The sequence below is a fragment of the Pyrus communis genome, chromosome 7 (assembly GCF_041283825.1).
Source record: "Pyrus communis isolate YQ-2024b chromosome 7, ASM4128382v1, whole genome shotgun sequence".
NCBI classification, from domain to species: domain Eukaryota; kingdom Viridiplantae; phylum Streptophyta; class Magnoliopsida; order Rosales; family Rosaceae; genus Pyrus; species Pyrus communis.
The window spans coordinates 25950511-25964574 of NC_142571.1; the positions used below are offsets into that span (position 1 = coordinate 25950511).

At 36.8% G+C, this 14064-nt stretch overlaps 1 protein-coding gene across 2 annotated transcripts; it reads right to left on the reverse strand.

Annotated features, from left to right (window-relative positions):
• Nucleotides 1-353: 353 nt before the first annotated feature.
• On the reverse strand, nt 354-14064 carry EMB2771 (E3 ubiquitin ligase). 2 transcript variants are annotated; one of them, XM_068473257.2, is made up of 37 exons: nt 13742-14064; nt 13543-13606; nt 13374-13458; nt 12985-13271; nt 12784-12889; nt 12533-12693; nt 12233-12420; nt 12069-12138; nt 11654-11821; nt 10983-11470; nt 10017-10476; nt 9475-9813; nt 8523-8606; nt 8098-8190; nt 7946-8005; nt 7591-7689; nt 7174-7314; nt 6812-6892; nt 6257-6325; nt 5941-6012; nt 5661-5754; nt 5510-5592; nt 5267-5323; nt 5064-5141; nt 4845-4966; nt 4612-4772; nt 4187-4263; nt 4000-4110; nt 3796-3897; nt 3522-3662; nt 3097-3270; nt 2660-2723; nt 2384-2523; nt 2145-2302; nt 1933-2011; nt 1489-1587; nt 354-1099 (listed from the first exon to the last, which is right to left on the reverse strand). In XM_068473257.2, the coding sequence occupies exons 1-37, from the start codon at nt 13969-13971 to the stop codon at nt 701-703; spliced, it is 5484 nt and encodes a 1827-aa protein (XP_068329358.2). In that variant the 5' UTR covers nt 13972-14064; the 3' UTR covers nt 354-700. The 2 variants fall into 2 exon arrangements, with proteins under 2 accessions (XP_068329358.2, XP_088552838.1); XM_088696712.1 differs by having other exon boundaries at nt 5261-5323.

Here is a 14064-nt window from a genome sequence, read left to right on the forward strand (position 1 = left end):
TCATGCAAAAACAATGAAACAAAGTATGTAGCTATTGTTGGTTTGGCTAATTAGAATTTAGATTGCAAATTATCAGTATGGTATTATAACGAACGCACACATGAGAAACTTAATTAATCCATGTTGCCTATTATCTGACCGTTAGAATCTTTGAATCTTGAATTAAGAAGTAGCTGTTTGATATGTAATCCAATTAAAAATTAAATTTAAAAAAAAATAAATAAATAAATAAAGCACGATGTTATGGTTATGTTGTGTAAATTAAGAAGTAGAAGACTTGGTAAATGGTGTCCAAAAAGAACAAGAAAAGACCTGGCAGTGTTAGTATATGGCATATAAATTAACAATTCAACTCTTGCATAAATCGATTCATACTTTAGTTGGAGGATTCAAAACTTCAAAATTACCGTCCATCCGTAAAAAAGAGCTTGTTTGTCTCTATGAGAGCGAAAAACCTCTAACGGCACCCTACTATCAAGACAAATAAAAGGTTTCGTATTTAATTGCGACATTTTACATATACCTACTTCAAACAATATACATGTAAGGTTCTGTAATGCGGAGGCTGTCTAGCAGATGAATGCGATATGCTCCACAGAAAATGATTATCTAAGGGCGGAAAGCAAAGAACAGATCATACCTTCGCGTCTTGAGACATATTCTGCAACGAATCTTCACCGTACTCTGTACAATCCGTGCCTCATCTGCTCTCGTTAGATGAAAAAAGATTATCTATCGCGGCAATAGCATTGATGTGAGTCCTCGGAAATAGTAGATGTAACAAAGGGACCAAAGTTGACGAGGACTTGAGCTTGGGCTTGACTTTCTCCACAGCCATCTTAATTACAGATGGAGCTGGTACACCGAACCACTGAAGGTACCAAGAGAGAAGTATCGAGCGTTTATCTCCATGGAATTCCCCATTTGGCCACCTCCCAGAATACATATAATTACAAAAGTCGTCCTTCAAGTCCTGAGAACAGTTTAGGAGCTCTTCCACCTGCTTCCTAAGACATGCTATAAAGTTGGATTGAACAATGCCGCCTCTCGAAGCAGTGGATCTTCCGCTTAACAAAGTCTCGTTGTAGGCTAGTGCAAGCTGCAGTCAGAAGGGGGTGGATGAAAATACAGTGCAACAAATTATGTCATTAAGAAAACAAAAGGTGATTATTAGAGACCGAGGAATGAATTAACAAAAGAAAAAAAGTTGATGCGATATCAATCATTTGCAAATTTAACTTGTTTTTCTTTCTTTCTCCAGTTATAGCAAAGTTACATATTCAACTCATCCTAATTCAATTATGATCACCTACGTTTTTTCGACCACTTTTTTTTTTTTTTTTTACAATGTGTTTTCTTGATCATTAAACAGGAAAACCATACCGATGTTCAACTCTAAGGAATTGATATAGTTTTTGGCATCATTTAATATGAAAAAGTTAATGAAAGTTATCACTAGGGCAAACTGAAAAGTCAATAGAATACTACCTTAAGATTACAAATAGCAAGAGAGTCGGATAAAACAACAGCATCACTGGTAACTTGACCTGCCATTGATCCAATTGTCGTGTATAATGACAAATAGACCTGCATATTTTTCAGGAGATAGCATTAAGTTTATTATTAGAAGGGTAACTTTCAGAAACTGGAACATCTCGTAAGCATTGATAAAAATGAAAAGCATAATCAGTTCGACTTCTACAGTTATAGTTGAAAAACATAATCCCGTATCACATTAAGAAAATGAAAGGCGAATGCCAGTTGCATTGAATGTGTCGCATCTAAATCATATCAAGATACACCACCCGGCAGGTACAAGCAGATTATAGCCCTTGTGGCATCCAACCATGCTGGAAGAACTAATTTCGGAATGCAAGGTTCGTTTAAATTGAAGGCAGAGAAAATAATCTCATACGCATATTTTATGGCTACCTGTAAAAGAGCAGGTCTGTCCTTGCTCACACACTCGAATAATACTTGCAAGCAAAATTCTTGGAAATTAATGTCAGATCTGCATATACATATTGAGACTGGTTATTTCAAAGAAATTACATGGATAATGTCCAATCCCTACTGAATTCCAGACCACAAACTGGAACGAAAAGGCCAAAGAGAAAAATGCGAAAATAAAAACAGGTACTTACTTGCTCTTCCAGGAAGGGTCGCAGCAGAGTTGTGCAAAAGCAAGCAAGCTAGGATCAGATGAGAACGTACCAACCAACTGGTCAACAGTAACAGAACCAGGTCCATAGTCCGCGCTTGACCAGGGATCACGTCCTTTTAAACTTGTCAAACCAAACACCTGGATCAAGAACAATTTGGTATCCACTCTGTCATCCAAATACATCACTAACATAATAAGCAGTGGTAGAGAATTTTTTACCTTATGCATTGCCCGTGACAGCAGTGACTGACACCCTATGGGATCATCAATGTACGAACATGCTCCAACCTTTCTTTTGATATACACAACACCAGAATTAAATGGGCTATTCTTGTCCCCAGGGGTCCACCAAGGTTCATCTGTTAAACAAAATATGGAATAAAGCAAAACATCGCATTACTATGAAATTAAAATAGAGTTGACAGTTTGACTATCAAGAGTTATATTCTCGGAAACAGTATAGATTAGCAAAAACAAGCAGAAACAAGTGCATACCTTCAGGGACAAGATCTATTATTTGTGGCCAATACCGAGGGCCACAAATGCGTATTGACTTCAACTGCAAACAGCAGAAAATCAAATAATCCGTTAACCAGTTTTCTGTGTAACATATATACAATAGCAGTCAGATTCATTCCAAGGTAATTAACTCACTACTTGAAGTCACACAGGAACACTAAACCTACATAAATATACTATATTTGGCAGTCCATAAATGCTCAGGTAAAAAAAAAACTCCATAATATTTAAAACTGGTATAGTTTATATACAGTTTCTTCAAATATTTTTAAATCCAAAAGGAGGAAAATTTCTATGCAGAGCTTAGATGTTCCCCAAGCAAAGTCTCCTTTCATTTCATTTATATGGGGGAAGAGAGGAAAGTTGAAGAATTATGATTTCCGACAGAGTTGTTCTTAGCAGTTGAAACTTACAATGTCACGTTCTGGTAGAAGGCAAGGCGTAACCTCACAAAAACTTGTTTCCGAATAATGTTCAGTTTCCTTAATAGTAACTTCAAGAGGGGCATACACAGGTAGACCAGTGTCAACATCAACCGTCTGGATCCAACGGGCTTCAGTTGCAAGTACATACAAATGCCGAAATGCCTGAAATTACACTTCCTTCAGAAACTCAAGATACTCATAATCAGCTATCAGATATCATAGGGTGAAGAAGCAAGCACTTTCCATTCGCTCTTGACAAAAGTTGTCTGACCTAAACAAATATATTTTAAACATGTTTCCCTCTAACTTTTTTATTCAAGGTCAATACTACGGTATAATCAATTATGAATTAAACCAATACATTTTTCAAAACCAATTATAGATGTATATGATGCCTGAGAAAACCATTTGACCTGGAGGTGGCATCGATTATCACTTGGTCCAGTAGGCAATCGTGGATAGAGAGTAATCAGCAAAGCGGCAACTGAACTGTTGCTTGTTGAAAATGTCCGTGTTCCTCCCCCAAGGAACAAGAAACCAATTGCTAGGCTTACCTAGAGTGAACAGAAACACAAATGCAACAAAATTTAAATTGTAATAATGGGGATGCCATCAAAGAAATTTTGAGGAAAGTATGAACATTTCTAGAAGAATACGAGATCTGACGATACGTAGTGGAAGACTTACAGCCATCTGAACACCATAATTAACATGTCCATCTGCAGAATTTCTGTTGCGGAGAAATCTCAACAGCTTAAAGGTTTGTAAATGTCCAGAACCAGCCATAACCTGCCATTTCAGAGCATTAGCACCAGATACTTAACTGCGCTCATACTAGGAAATAGTAGATACAAATACCCAAAAAAAAGTAGGAATGAAAAATCCAATTACCACGGACAGGGAAAGAACAATGAGATGAAGACATATCTCCAATGTGCTTCGATCGACATAGTGAGACAATCCCTTTGGGAAGGTTCCACTTGTAGCAGAAACTGGCTTGATCTGCAAACAAAAGAAAAGTACTTATTACTAACACCCGGGTGGTTATAAGTTAAGCAACATCGTGCTAACGTCCAACCTCGTTCAGAAAGTAAACAGCATAGCTGTAAAGTAACTCCTGAGCATTTGCATCCTTTGTACCAGCAAATCTCAACCCTGCCCATGATAAAGTTATAATGGAAGATAAAATAAGATACAAATATATGTTTAAAAGCTAATGAGTACTAAACTATAAAAGAACATTAGAAGCATATCAATTTGTTTGTAACCAAATGAAACAGTTATAACTTAACAAATAACTGAATATGCTCAGAATCTTATTATTGAACAATTGGAATAAAAAGTTGTGGAAGGCACATCCTTTTAGCTTGCCAAAAAAGACATAGCACCTTATAACACATTCAATAAAAATGAAAATTACATCAATATCCTTCGAGTTGGATGCAACTATATAAGCAAATGATATCCTCAAAAAATCAATACCATATGAAAACCACATCTTACCAAGGGAAATGCAGGCTCCAGCCACTATATTGACATATGCCTGCACAAATGCTTCAGCATCCATTTCATCAATATCATCAGCATCATCCCCAAGGCATTTGACACCATTTTTGACAATATCAGGAATCTGAGACTCTACCCAATCTTGGGAAGGATGAATCCTACAAACAATAAATTGTCAAATTATGTCTAAAAAGTAGTTATATAGACCCAGATTGAATGACCAGCAGTACCTGCTCCACATTATCAAATTTCGGGCAATGACACGAAGCATGATGAAATCAGGCCTCACATATTGTAACTCAAACTGTGTTTGAGGAATAGAGAGCTTAGACACAATCACCTGTGATTCAGTCTGTAACAGAATAGCAGTATGTGAGAAATTATCGTGCAGACAGATAAGCGAATTGGAGTATACTTTTCAAATCAGTATCGTCTTTATTGGAAATTACCTTCAAAAACATTAAAGCAAGAGCGAGTGTGGCTCCAGGTGCAGTGGCATCAACATTGACTGCAGTTCCATCCATCATCTACAAGACAATATAACATGGGGAAATGTCCATATCAACTGTTAAAAAAATGCAGACGAGTAGGTTAAAATAAAAACTGCTATGTAATGGAACAATTACAATTAAGCTAGTGTGAGAACCTCAACCTGCGCAGCAGCACGGCTGTGTTCATCGGCTGATAATATTGATGAAAGGGATCTATCCTGATGCAGGTGAACAATTAACTTTCAAGTTAGAATAACCACAAATTCAATACTATGGTAGGATGAAATTCTTTCCCAAGACATTGGGGGCATAGATAAACAAAATGCACTAATGTTCAAACATTTGAAATTAAACACGACAAAAGATAACAGAGTAATGAAAGAAATATGGATTTAACACCATACATTGTTAACTTCTTTTCCACCAATATAATGGAACAATTTATCAACCATTGTGTCCATGAAACCAAGAGCATCTTCTCCCCGACCTTCATTAAACATCTATCGTTAAGACCACATTTTGAAATAATTGATATAAACATTTCACTGTCCATACCCAATGCAACAAGACCCAATGAAAATCCTGCAGAAACAGCATAACCCTCCCTTTCAAGAACATTATCCCCTGCACTTCTACGTCCTATTTCCAACTGTAAAATACAGCATATAACATATGAAGTCAGATCCAAAGGCATCTTACAGCCAAGATAAGATTGTACAGATTAGTATCAATCACCCAAAAAGCTAAAAAACAGAATAGCATAGTATCTCATGCAATGCATAATAAAATATATGCAAACTAGTGGAGCAACAAAAAAATGAAAAAGAGAGCAAACCAAGAGAATCTGCATTGTTTGTGGATGTGCGGATCCTTCATAAAGAAGCCCAACTGACATTAGACCTGCTGACTGTAACGACAAAAGAATCATTATGTAAAACAAGATAGGAAGTTGAGGAAAGTAAAATTAGTAACTATAGTAACATAGTACACTAGAACAAGAAAAACAAGTAAAAGATATAAGTTCATAACTGCAAGTTTTCCAGTAGAAGGTGTGGTTTGAGTCGTTTGACATATATTTGGAAAACAATATCCTAGAGATACATAAGAGACCTATTCTGAAAGTAATATAATAACAATAGCTCAGCAGATACCTGCAGAAGGGTTGGTAACTCTACTTCACTTGCAACTGGAAGTCGAGCAGGTATATGAAAATAAAGAACCTGTAATGAAATTGTAAAAACATAAAGTTACACCACAAACACCATAGGCATATGGTTACAACATTAAGAGAAAGGAATCCGAAAACAACTACAAATTTGGAAGAAATAAATTAACCATGCAACTTCAGCTTAAATCATGCTCAACTAGCATGTTCAAATGTGTCCTTCCTTCCATTTAAATAAAATAAATTTATGTTCTGACTCTCTAAATATGCTCTTAATCTACTGAAACAGCCCACTGCACGAAAAGTACATACCAAGGAAATGATACTGGTTAAAGACAATGTAACTTAGTAACTATTGAAAAGATTACAAGTTAATCCACTCTCCAACTTGTGCAACTATAATGACAATCAACAATGAGTATGCAAGATGAATGATATTGAAATTTCTCAGTGGGAGAGAGAGAGGGGACTGTAAATATTATTTTCAACACAAAGAGCAACAAAAGTTGCACACAGGTTCTTAAAAGGCACAAGTCATTACCTTAGATATTGCTGGTTGCATAGTACCTCTGTAAGAAGCTGCCAGGCCGAGCATCATACCAACCGTTGTGGTCTCATGTTCCTAAGAAATTGAAGTGTCAAGTAAATCAGGCACTAACTGGAGAACTACATACAGAAGAGAAAAGAAATGGTAACTAGGGTGGTGGCAATCAAGAAGGAACAAAAGGCTAGGCAGTCAACATCTCTCTCTCTCTCTCTCTCTCTAAGAATTTAAAAAGAAATTCTGACATTAAGATGCTCCTAGTTAAGAGGTTTTAATCTAGAGGTATCAAAACAGGTAACAGCAACTCAAAGGCATTACAAAGAAGATAATAGATAACTAAAAGTCACGGAATACATTACCTGATAAAGATACTGATATATGTCCGTAATAGTTAAAACACGAAGATAACCATGTAATCCCAGCGCAAGGATAAGTCCAGCATGAATAGCATTTGGCTCCTCTGGTTTGTTGTATATTATCCACATTCTTGACATTTTTCCCTGGAATGATAAGCCAAGAGAAGACAGAAAACTCAATACCATATAAATATTTAAAACTTACATAGAATATGTTGGAGGAATGAAGAGTAGCATGATGTTATATTCGATATCTAATGGTAAAACTAAATAGAAAGACATCTATGTAGAGATTCATGGTAATGCAATACATACAAATGCACAGATGAAAAAGATATTAAAAATGGAAGTCATAATAAGGAAATTATTAGTGCTATATGTCCTAAAAAAAAAACAGAGAGAGAGAGAGAGAGAGAAAACCTGAAGAGGAGCCAGCCTTAGTCCAGCGGCAACAGCATTGTTGAATTCAGGCCAAGATTTGATTTCTTGTATATTCTTTACATTTGGGTCCAGATTAACCTTTCATAGAAAAACATAATATGCATGGGTAACAGACTGTTCCAAGATGGTAATTCTTTTTGTTTTTGTTTACAAGACCCAACCTATCATTTTCAAATCAGAATCATTTATAGTTATCATCATACTGTTCAATGAAAGAGTAATTTACCAAAAGTTGTCATAGCAGAGGAGACAAAAATCTTTGAAAGAGAACTAGAAATACAAAGAATATGGCACAAAAGAAACAAAATTGCTAAAAGAGCAAATCTGAACATACAGTTGCATTTTGCTGGGCAGGCAACCGACCTGCTAAAACAAGCTTGGGGACTGCAAAGGCCTAGAAAATTGGTGGAGGGGGAAGGATAATCTTGTTAGCATACTTCAAGCAATCAACGTATAGAAACAAAAGGACCAAAGAAAAAGAGGTACCTCTGTCAAAAGTGTATATATGGTAGCAAGAGTGAATGCCCCACGACCAAAAGGAAGGGCGGTGGTCCTTTGTGCAAGGTGCCATAGCTGGGCCTTTACAACAATGAAAAAGACAGTAACAATATGCAGAGATGGCATTAATAAAAATTGTCTGTCCACTGAGCAACAAAAGGGATATCAAAGTGCCCAAAAATGTATCTTTTGGTTTGGCAGAGTGGTATCAAGTATGAACCTACGACAGATCAGACGTTTTTATCTTCTCAGGGGAGCATAAAAGAAAATTTACTTCTACAAATTTAGATGTGCTGAGAATGCACAGCTGCATTTCTTCAATAGCTGTTTTAACTTTTAAGTATATTATCATTAGCATTTCGGTTAACAGAACAGAAGCATATGCAAAACAAGTAATTAATAGTAAGGTGTACCTGTTGGAGGTCCTGATCAGAGGCACTAGGATTAACAGATGTTTGAATTGCCACAGGTCTTGCTGAGCAGAGGAGACGTCTAACCTGATAGAAGTAAAACTCGCTTTCAGACAGGCATAGTACAGTTCAATTCAGGAGATACTCTAGAACACCAATAACAAAAAAGACAAAATCCAACACAAAACAGGTAAGATAAAACCCAACGAACCAATCAATAATTGGTGCTGAATAATAACAGAACTCTATAATCATCGATTGTGATTATAGTCTGAAAGACGAAAACCTTAGAGTCACCTGCATTAACACTCCAACCACATAGAAGTAGAAACCAATGGTAATAATCACAGTAATCCCTGATGTCAGTAGGAACCAGAGCAAGCTTTACAAAGTTTATGCATTCAAATAAATAATCTGTACAAACTGTGCTCCATGTAGATTATACATATTTAATAACTGGATACCTTAGCAATGGCAAGGCTCAAACTTACTCAGATCACACAGACCAACCCAGTAGAGAGGATTCAAATTAAGAGAGAAGATTAGATTTAGAGCATAGTTTCATGCATTCTTACAGGTACTCAAAATGGCAACAGAAACTAATCACCAGAAAAGTTTCCTGCCGCATAACCAAACACATTGAAGATAGCAGTGGTACATGAAAACAACAATATGAGAAAATGAAAATCTTCAACAAGTTCCACTCAAAACTCTACACATCAACAATTTCCATTATGACCTTTTTACATCTAAGGTGTAGCCACATGCACTTCCTTCACTCCCAAAAATATATATTAGCCATATTATCTTTGTCAGTAGGTTAAAGGGGAAAATGACAAATACACTTACATCAATAATTACTATAAACACAAGAGCAACCACTCCAGCAAAATACTGTGAGCCTAGTGATAGCACGTCAAAACGGACAATTAAAGTAAAAAGAACTAAAATTCACCTCATTGAGTCGTAAATCACGACCATAACGCAACTGTGTGCTAGTGTTGAAGATATGCTCCATGCCATCAATCGTAGACCCATCAACAGAATCTGCATCTTCAAACTTAGTATTCTCCAATCCAGTTGTATCAGAAACTGCAGAAGGAATTGTGACTGGATGCAAATGTAGCATGTAAGGTGCAGACATAGAGATTAAGTTCACATTAGTCTGGGTTTCAATTTCCTTAGATTTGCACGATCGTTCAAGACATGACAAAGCCAAATCTTCCCGACCAAGAAGAACATATGCAGCTGCAGGCCAACCAGTGGGAGGAGATTCCCGGCACTTACCCAGTGCCTATAGAACACACAGAAACGAAGGATTCAGTTGATAATGAAAATTGATAACTAGGAAATCAATAAGGAGACCTAAGTAATATTACAATACTGATACCAAAAAAAAAAAAAAAAAAACAAAAAAGTAAAACTCTTTCAGATAACAGTAAATTGCCCAGGGGATAATTAAGTGATGCTTAACTACATGAATGTAGCAATTCTTACATGTCGCAAAGGAAGAGACACACCAGAAGGCAATGAGTCAAGCTGTTGCAGTCCAAACTTTTCGCCAACCATTGCCAGAACTGTGAGTTCCTCATTTGTGCTGTATGATCCAGTGGCAATATTACAGTAAACACCAGATGACAGTTGCTTCCCTATGTGTTTAGCACCAGATAACAAACTATAAAATGAGACTATCTTCCGGGCCCAGCTTACAACAGAATTCCCATCTTTACGAATCAATGGTGGAAGATCATTAATACTAGCTGAATTATATCCATGTAGCAAACAGTTTTCAAGCCACCTGAATAAACTTGGAGAAGTTTCCTGTGAAAACGATGTTTCACATATTCCAACAGTTCCAGAAAGGCCAGGAAAATCACGAATGTAATGGTCCACATAACTTTCCTTACCCAGAAACTTAGCAATATTGCATAATAGAAATCCCAGAAGCTCCAAGTCCCTGAAAAAAAATTTAGGAGAGAAATTTAAAGCAAATTAAAAAAATAATAATAAATAAATAAAAACACGAGTCAATAACTATGTGTTTGCAAGGTTACAACTTGCACCATGACAGATTGCAGATTAGTTAAGTATAATAGCTCAATATGAAATGCCCATAGAAACAATCAAGTATCAAAGAATGCAACCCTCCGGTAAACAATTAACAAACTGAAGCGTTATTTGAGTGCTGACAATCTTAAGGATCCTGCACCGCTTAGCATGGAAAGCATACAATAAGGGTCTGGCAAGGTAACGCATCAAAAGAGGCACTCCACCTAAACTATCAATGTTCACAAAACTTTAAGAAGGTTCATCCAAGGTCACTCAATCACTGCACCTCAAGTATATGCAATCAATATCATAATTGCAAAATAGTGCATAACGCTAAATAACTAAATTAAAAATAAATATTAGTACTAATGATAAAAGTTAAAATACAACAAGATTACAAAAGATAAAACACACCTTTTGCGAAGACTGTTCAGTTTCAGGCTCTCATATACTGCATGCAAACAATGTAAACTCTCCATCAACAGCTTTGGATAAAATGTTTTATCTGACCTTTTTGTACCATCTGAATTTATCCGAGAGGAGTCCACTCTTCGCACATTCAAAGATGTTACTGAAGAGTTTTCAGTAATAAAGTTATGTTTGCAGAAATTGTTGTGAAATTTACTGTGAATAAGAAACTCCCAAGATGACTGAGGCATTGGATTTGAAATCTTTTTAGAAGTGGCACTTGATCCACACATTTCCATTATAATGCTACAAAAGGAGTCCCATTCCGAGTGAACACTAGAATCCGCTTCTGCTAAATAAGCAAGGTCACCATCTTTCCAAAGCAGACTAAGAAAATGGCTATAGAAACTGGTACTTAGTCCCTCAGCCATGGCTGTGATGCAATCATTTGCCAGGGTAGATGCAGGGCTTCTACGTAATACACACCGAAACATCTGAACAATATTGAAAAAATAAGACCATAAAATAGCTGTCATAGCAAGTACCTTAAATTGATAAATAAATCAGCAGTCACTACAATTATCGAGAATAGACTAGAGTGTGTGTTTACATCAGAAGGTATGTGGACAGCAGTTTGGCTTTCCAGAACAAACATATGAAATCAAGAAACCACTTACCTTCCCATTATTTACAGTAACATTGATACGCCCCTCAACAGCATCGGCCAATCCTATAACCTTCAGGCCCTGAGTAACAGATGTTTCTGGAAACTCTAAATTATGTGAAAATTGGCCTTCACTAACACAAGAAGGCAACATATACCTACACAGGCAATGTTTCCCCGACTGCAAAAACAAAAAAGGTTGATTGCATAAATGTTGCACACTTATGCCAGAGGTAAACACAACATTATAAATACATTGATTAAACATAAGAAACGGCAAAATAATAGTTTCTCAATTGATCAATTCATTACTAATAGAATGGAAAGCAAATTGGAAATTCCATTTCCGGGTACTATTTGAACCATTAGAGAGAATGTGAACAATCTATGATTCAACTGATATAAGCTACCAAGTTGGTATAGCTTACATAGAGAAGGAGGACATTTTCAGGAGCCAGAACAAGCATGTCTGAATATGGCAGCAGTCCCACTTTCGCCCTGGAAAAGTTAATGGAGAAAATCATGTTCATATAATTGTTAAACAGACTTGGGAAGAAAAGAAAGGGAAAGTAAACATGACATGAAACCATACCTAGGGCGGGTAACAATCACAGGTGCTGCTGCAACTGCAGGTATGCTCCAGCTCATGTCGGGTTTAATGTCAAATATAATTTCATTATTTATCTCAACGCTTTGAAGTCTTACACACATCAATTTTTTTTGTTCTTGATGAAGAAAACAAATAATAGGAGCTGCATCATCGTCAGTCGCTAGAAAGACCTAAAATATAGTTTACAAAATCAGACGAAAGGAAAATTCACATGACTTAATTAAGGTTTATTTTAGATACTGACTTAATTGATGTTTAAATAAAATGAAAAAAAAAAGGCACCTTACAAGCTGCTGTATGGGCACCCTTGCCTTGCCATATTCTACGAAATGAGAATTGTTTTGCTAGAACACCAGCAGGAACTGCATCTACTAAACTAGCACTTGCCATTTCATGGTTAGAATTACTGGTTTCCGCAACCCACACAGAATGTTGCATCTTTCCTGCATAGAGACGTGGCAAGATTATATATGAATTTAACCCAAAAAAAAAAAAAAAATGCAAAAGGGGAAGTAACTTGGCATCTAAGGAACCTGTATTATATGATGCCATAAGAGGAATTCGATCACTTGTCCAAATAGTAGTTTCATCAAATTCCTTCATTAAGTTCAGTTTTCCTCTTTCTTCAATATGAGCCAACTGAAATATTTTCATTAAAAAGACATGCATCAAGAAAAATACAAAAGAAACAAAAAACAAAATAGCAAAGCAAAGTACAAAATTCAATAGCGTACGTGTGGTTCTTCTAATGGATCTTTCAAAATCAGATGTGAGGACACCGGGCTTGTTTCTCCCTTGGCGATATGGTCAAGTGAAGTCACAAAATTGACATTATGCTGCGGACTATGTCCACTTTCTCTTCTAGGACGAGGGAGATCTCGTACGCCAAACAAAGTAGTCGAAGATGAAGAAGGAGCATGTATAGTTGAGTTCACTTCAGCTGCCTGCTGAAGTAACAAACCAAATGGAAGAGGCCATACCGATGTGACGGTTCGAGAAAGAGGGACAGAGACTACTTCACCTATTGGACAACAAACAAAACAACATATTTTGTTCAATCTTTTCAGGAATTTATCGACAATTAAGTTTCGAAATGGAGTAAAATATCCACTATATTTCGCACCTGATGTGTTGTAGATTGTTAAACAAGCAACTTGTAAAACGCATAGAAGCGCTTCGGTCATATCCCCCAAGCGACACCAGCAAGCCTGGATTTATATATACAAACAAATTTTCATTACCAAAACAAATGTATATCACCAGAAAAGCAAATTCAGGCAAAATGTATGTACCGTGATTACTGGAGACGGCAATGTGAATCTCTTAAACACTCGCGGACCGGTTGACCATATTATCCTGTAACATTACGACAAATATGTTTCAGAATTCCAAATCACACTCACTGCATTTTCAATTTTAATTTAAATTCAATTTTCTACTCCATTTTCCGAGCAAACAAACAGAAACAAAATAAAAAATTGCAGAAATTACCGATTTCGTCGAATGAACAGCTCGTGATCGCACCGATCGCTCAGCGCGGAAGCCGAAGAGTCATTGTCATCCGTTTCGTCTAGTTCTCGGACGGTTTCGGGGTCAAAGAGGAAGTAATCATACTTGTCGGTGACGTTATCGGCGGGCTTACCGTCGAGAGCTTCGGCGATTAATCCGAACGGCTTGAACTCGCCGAGCACCGTGAGGCGGCGAACGGCCAACGGCGACATTTTGAGGGGTTAGTGAGAGATTGAGCTCAGTGGAGTGAGAGACTGTCTCCCGCTCTTTTTTTGCTCTGTATGGTGGTGAATAAACGGGTGGGA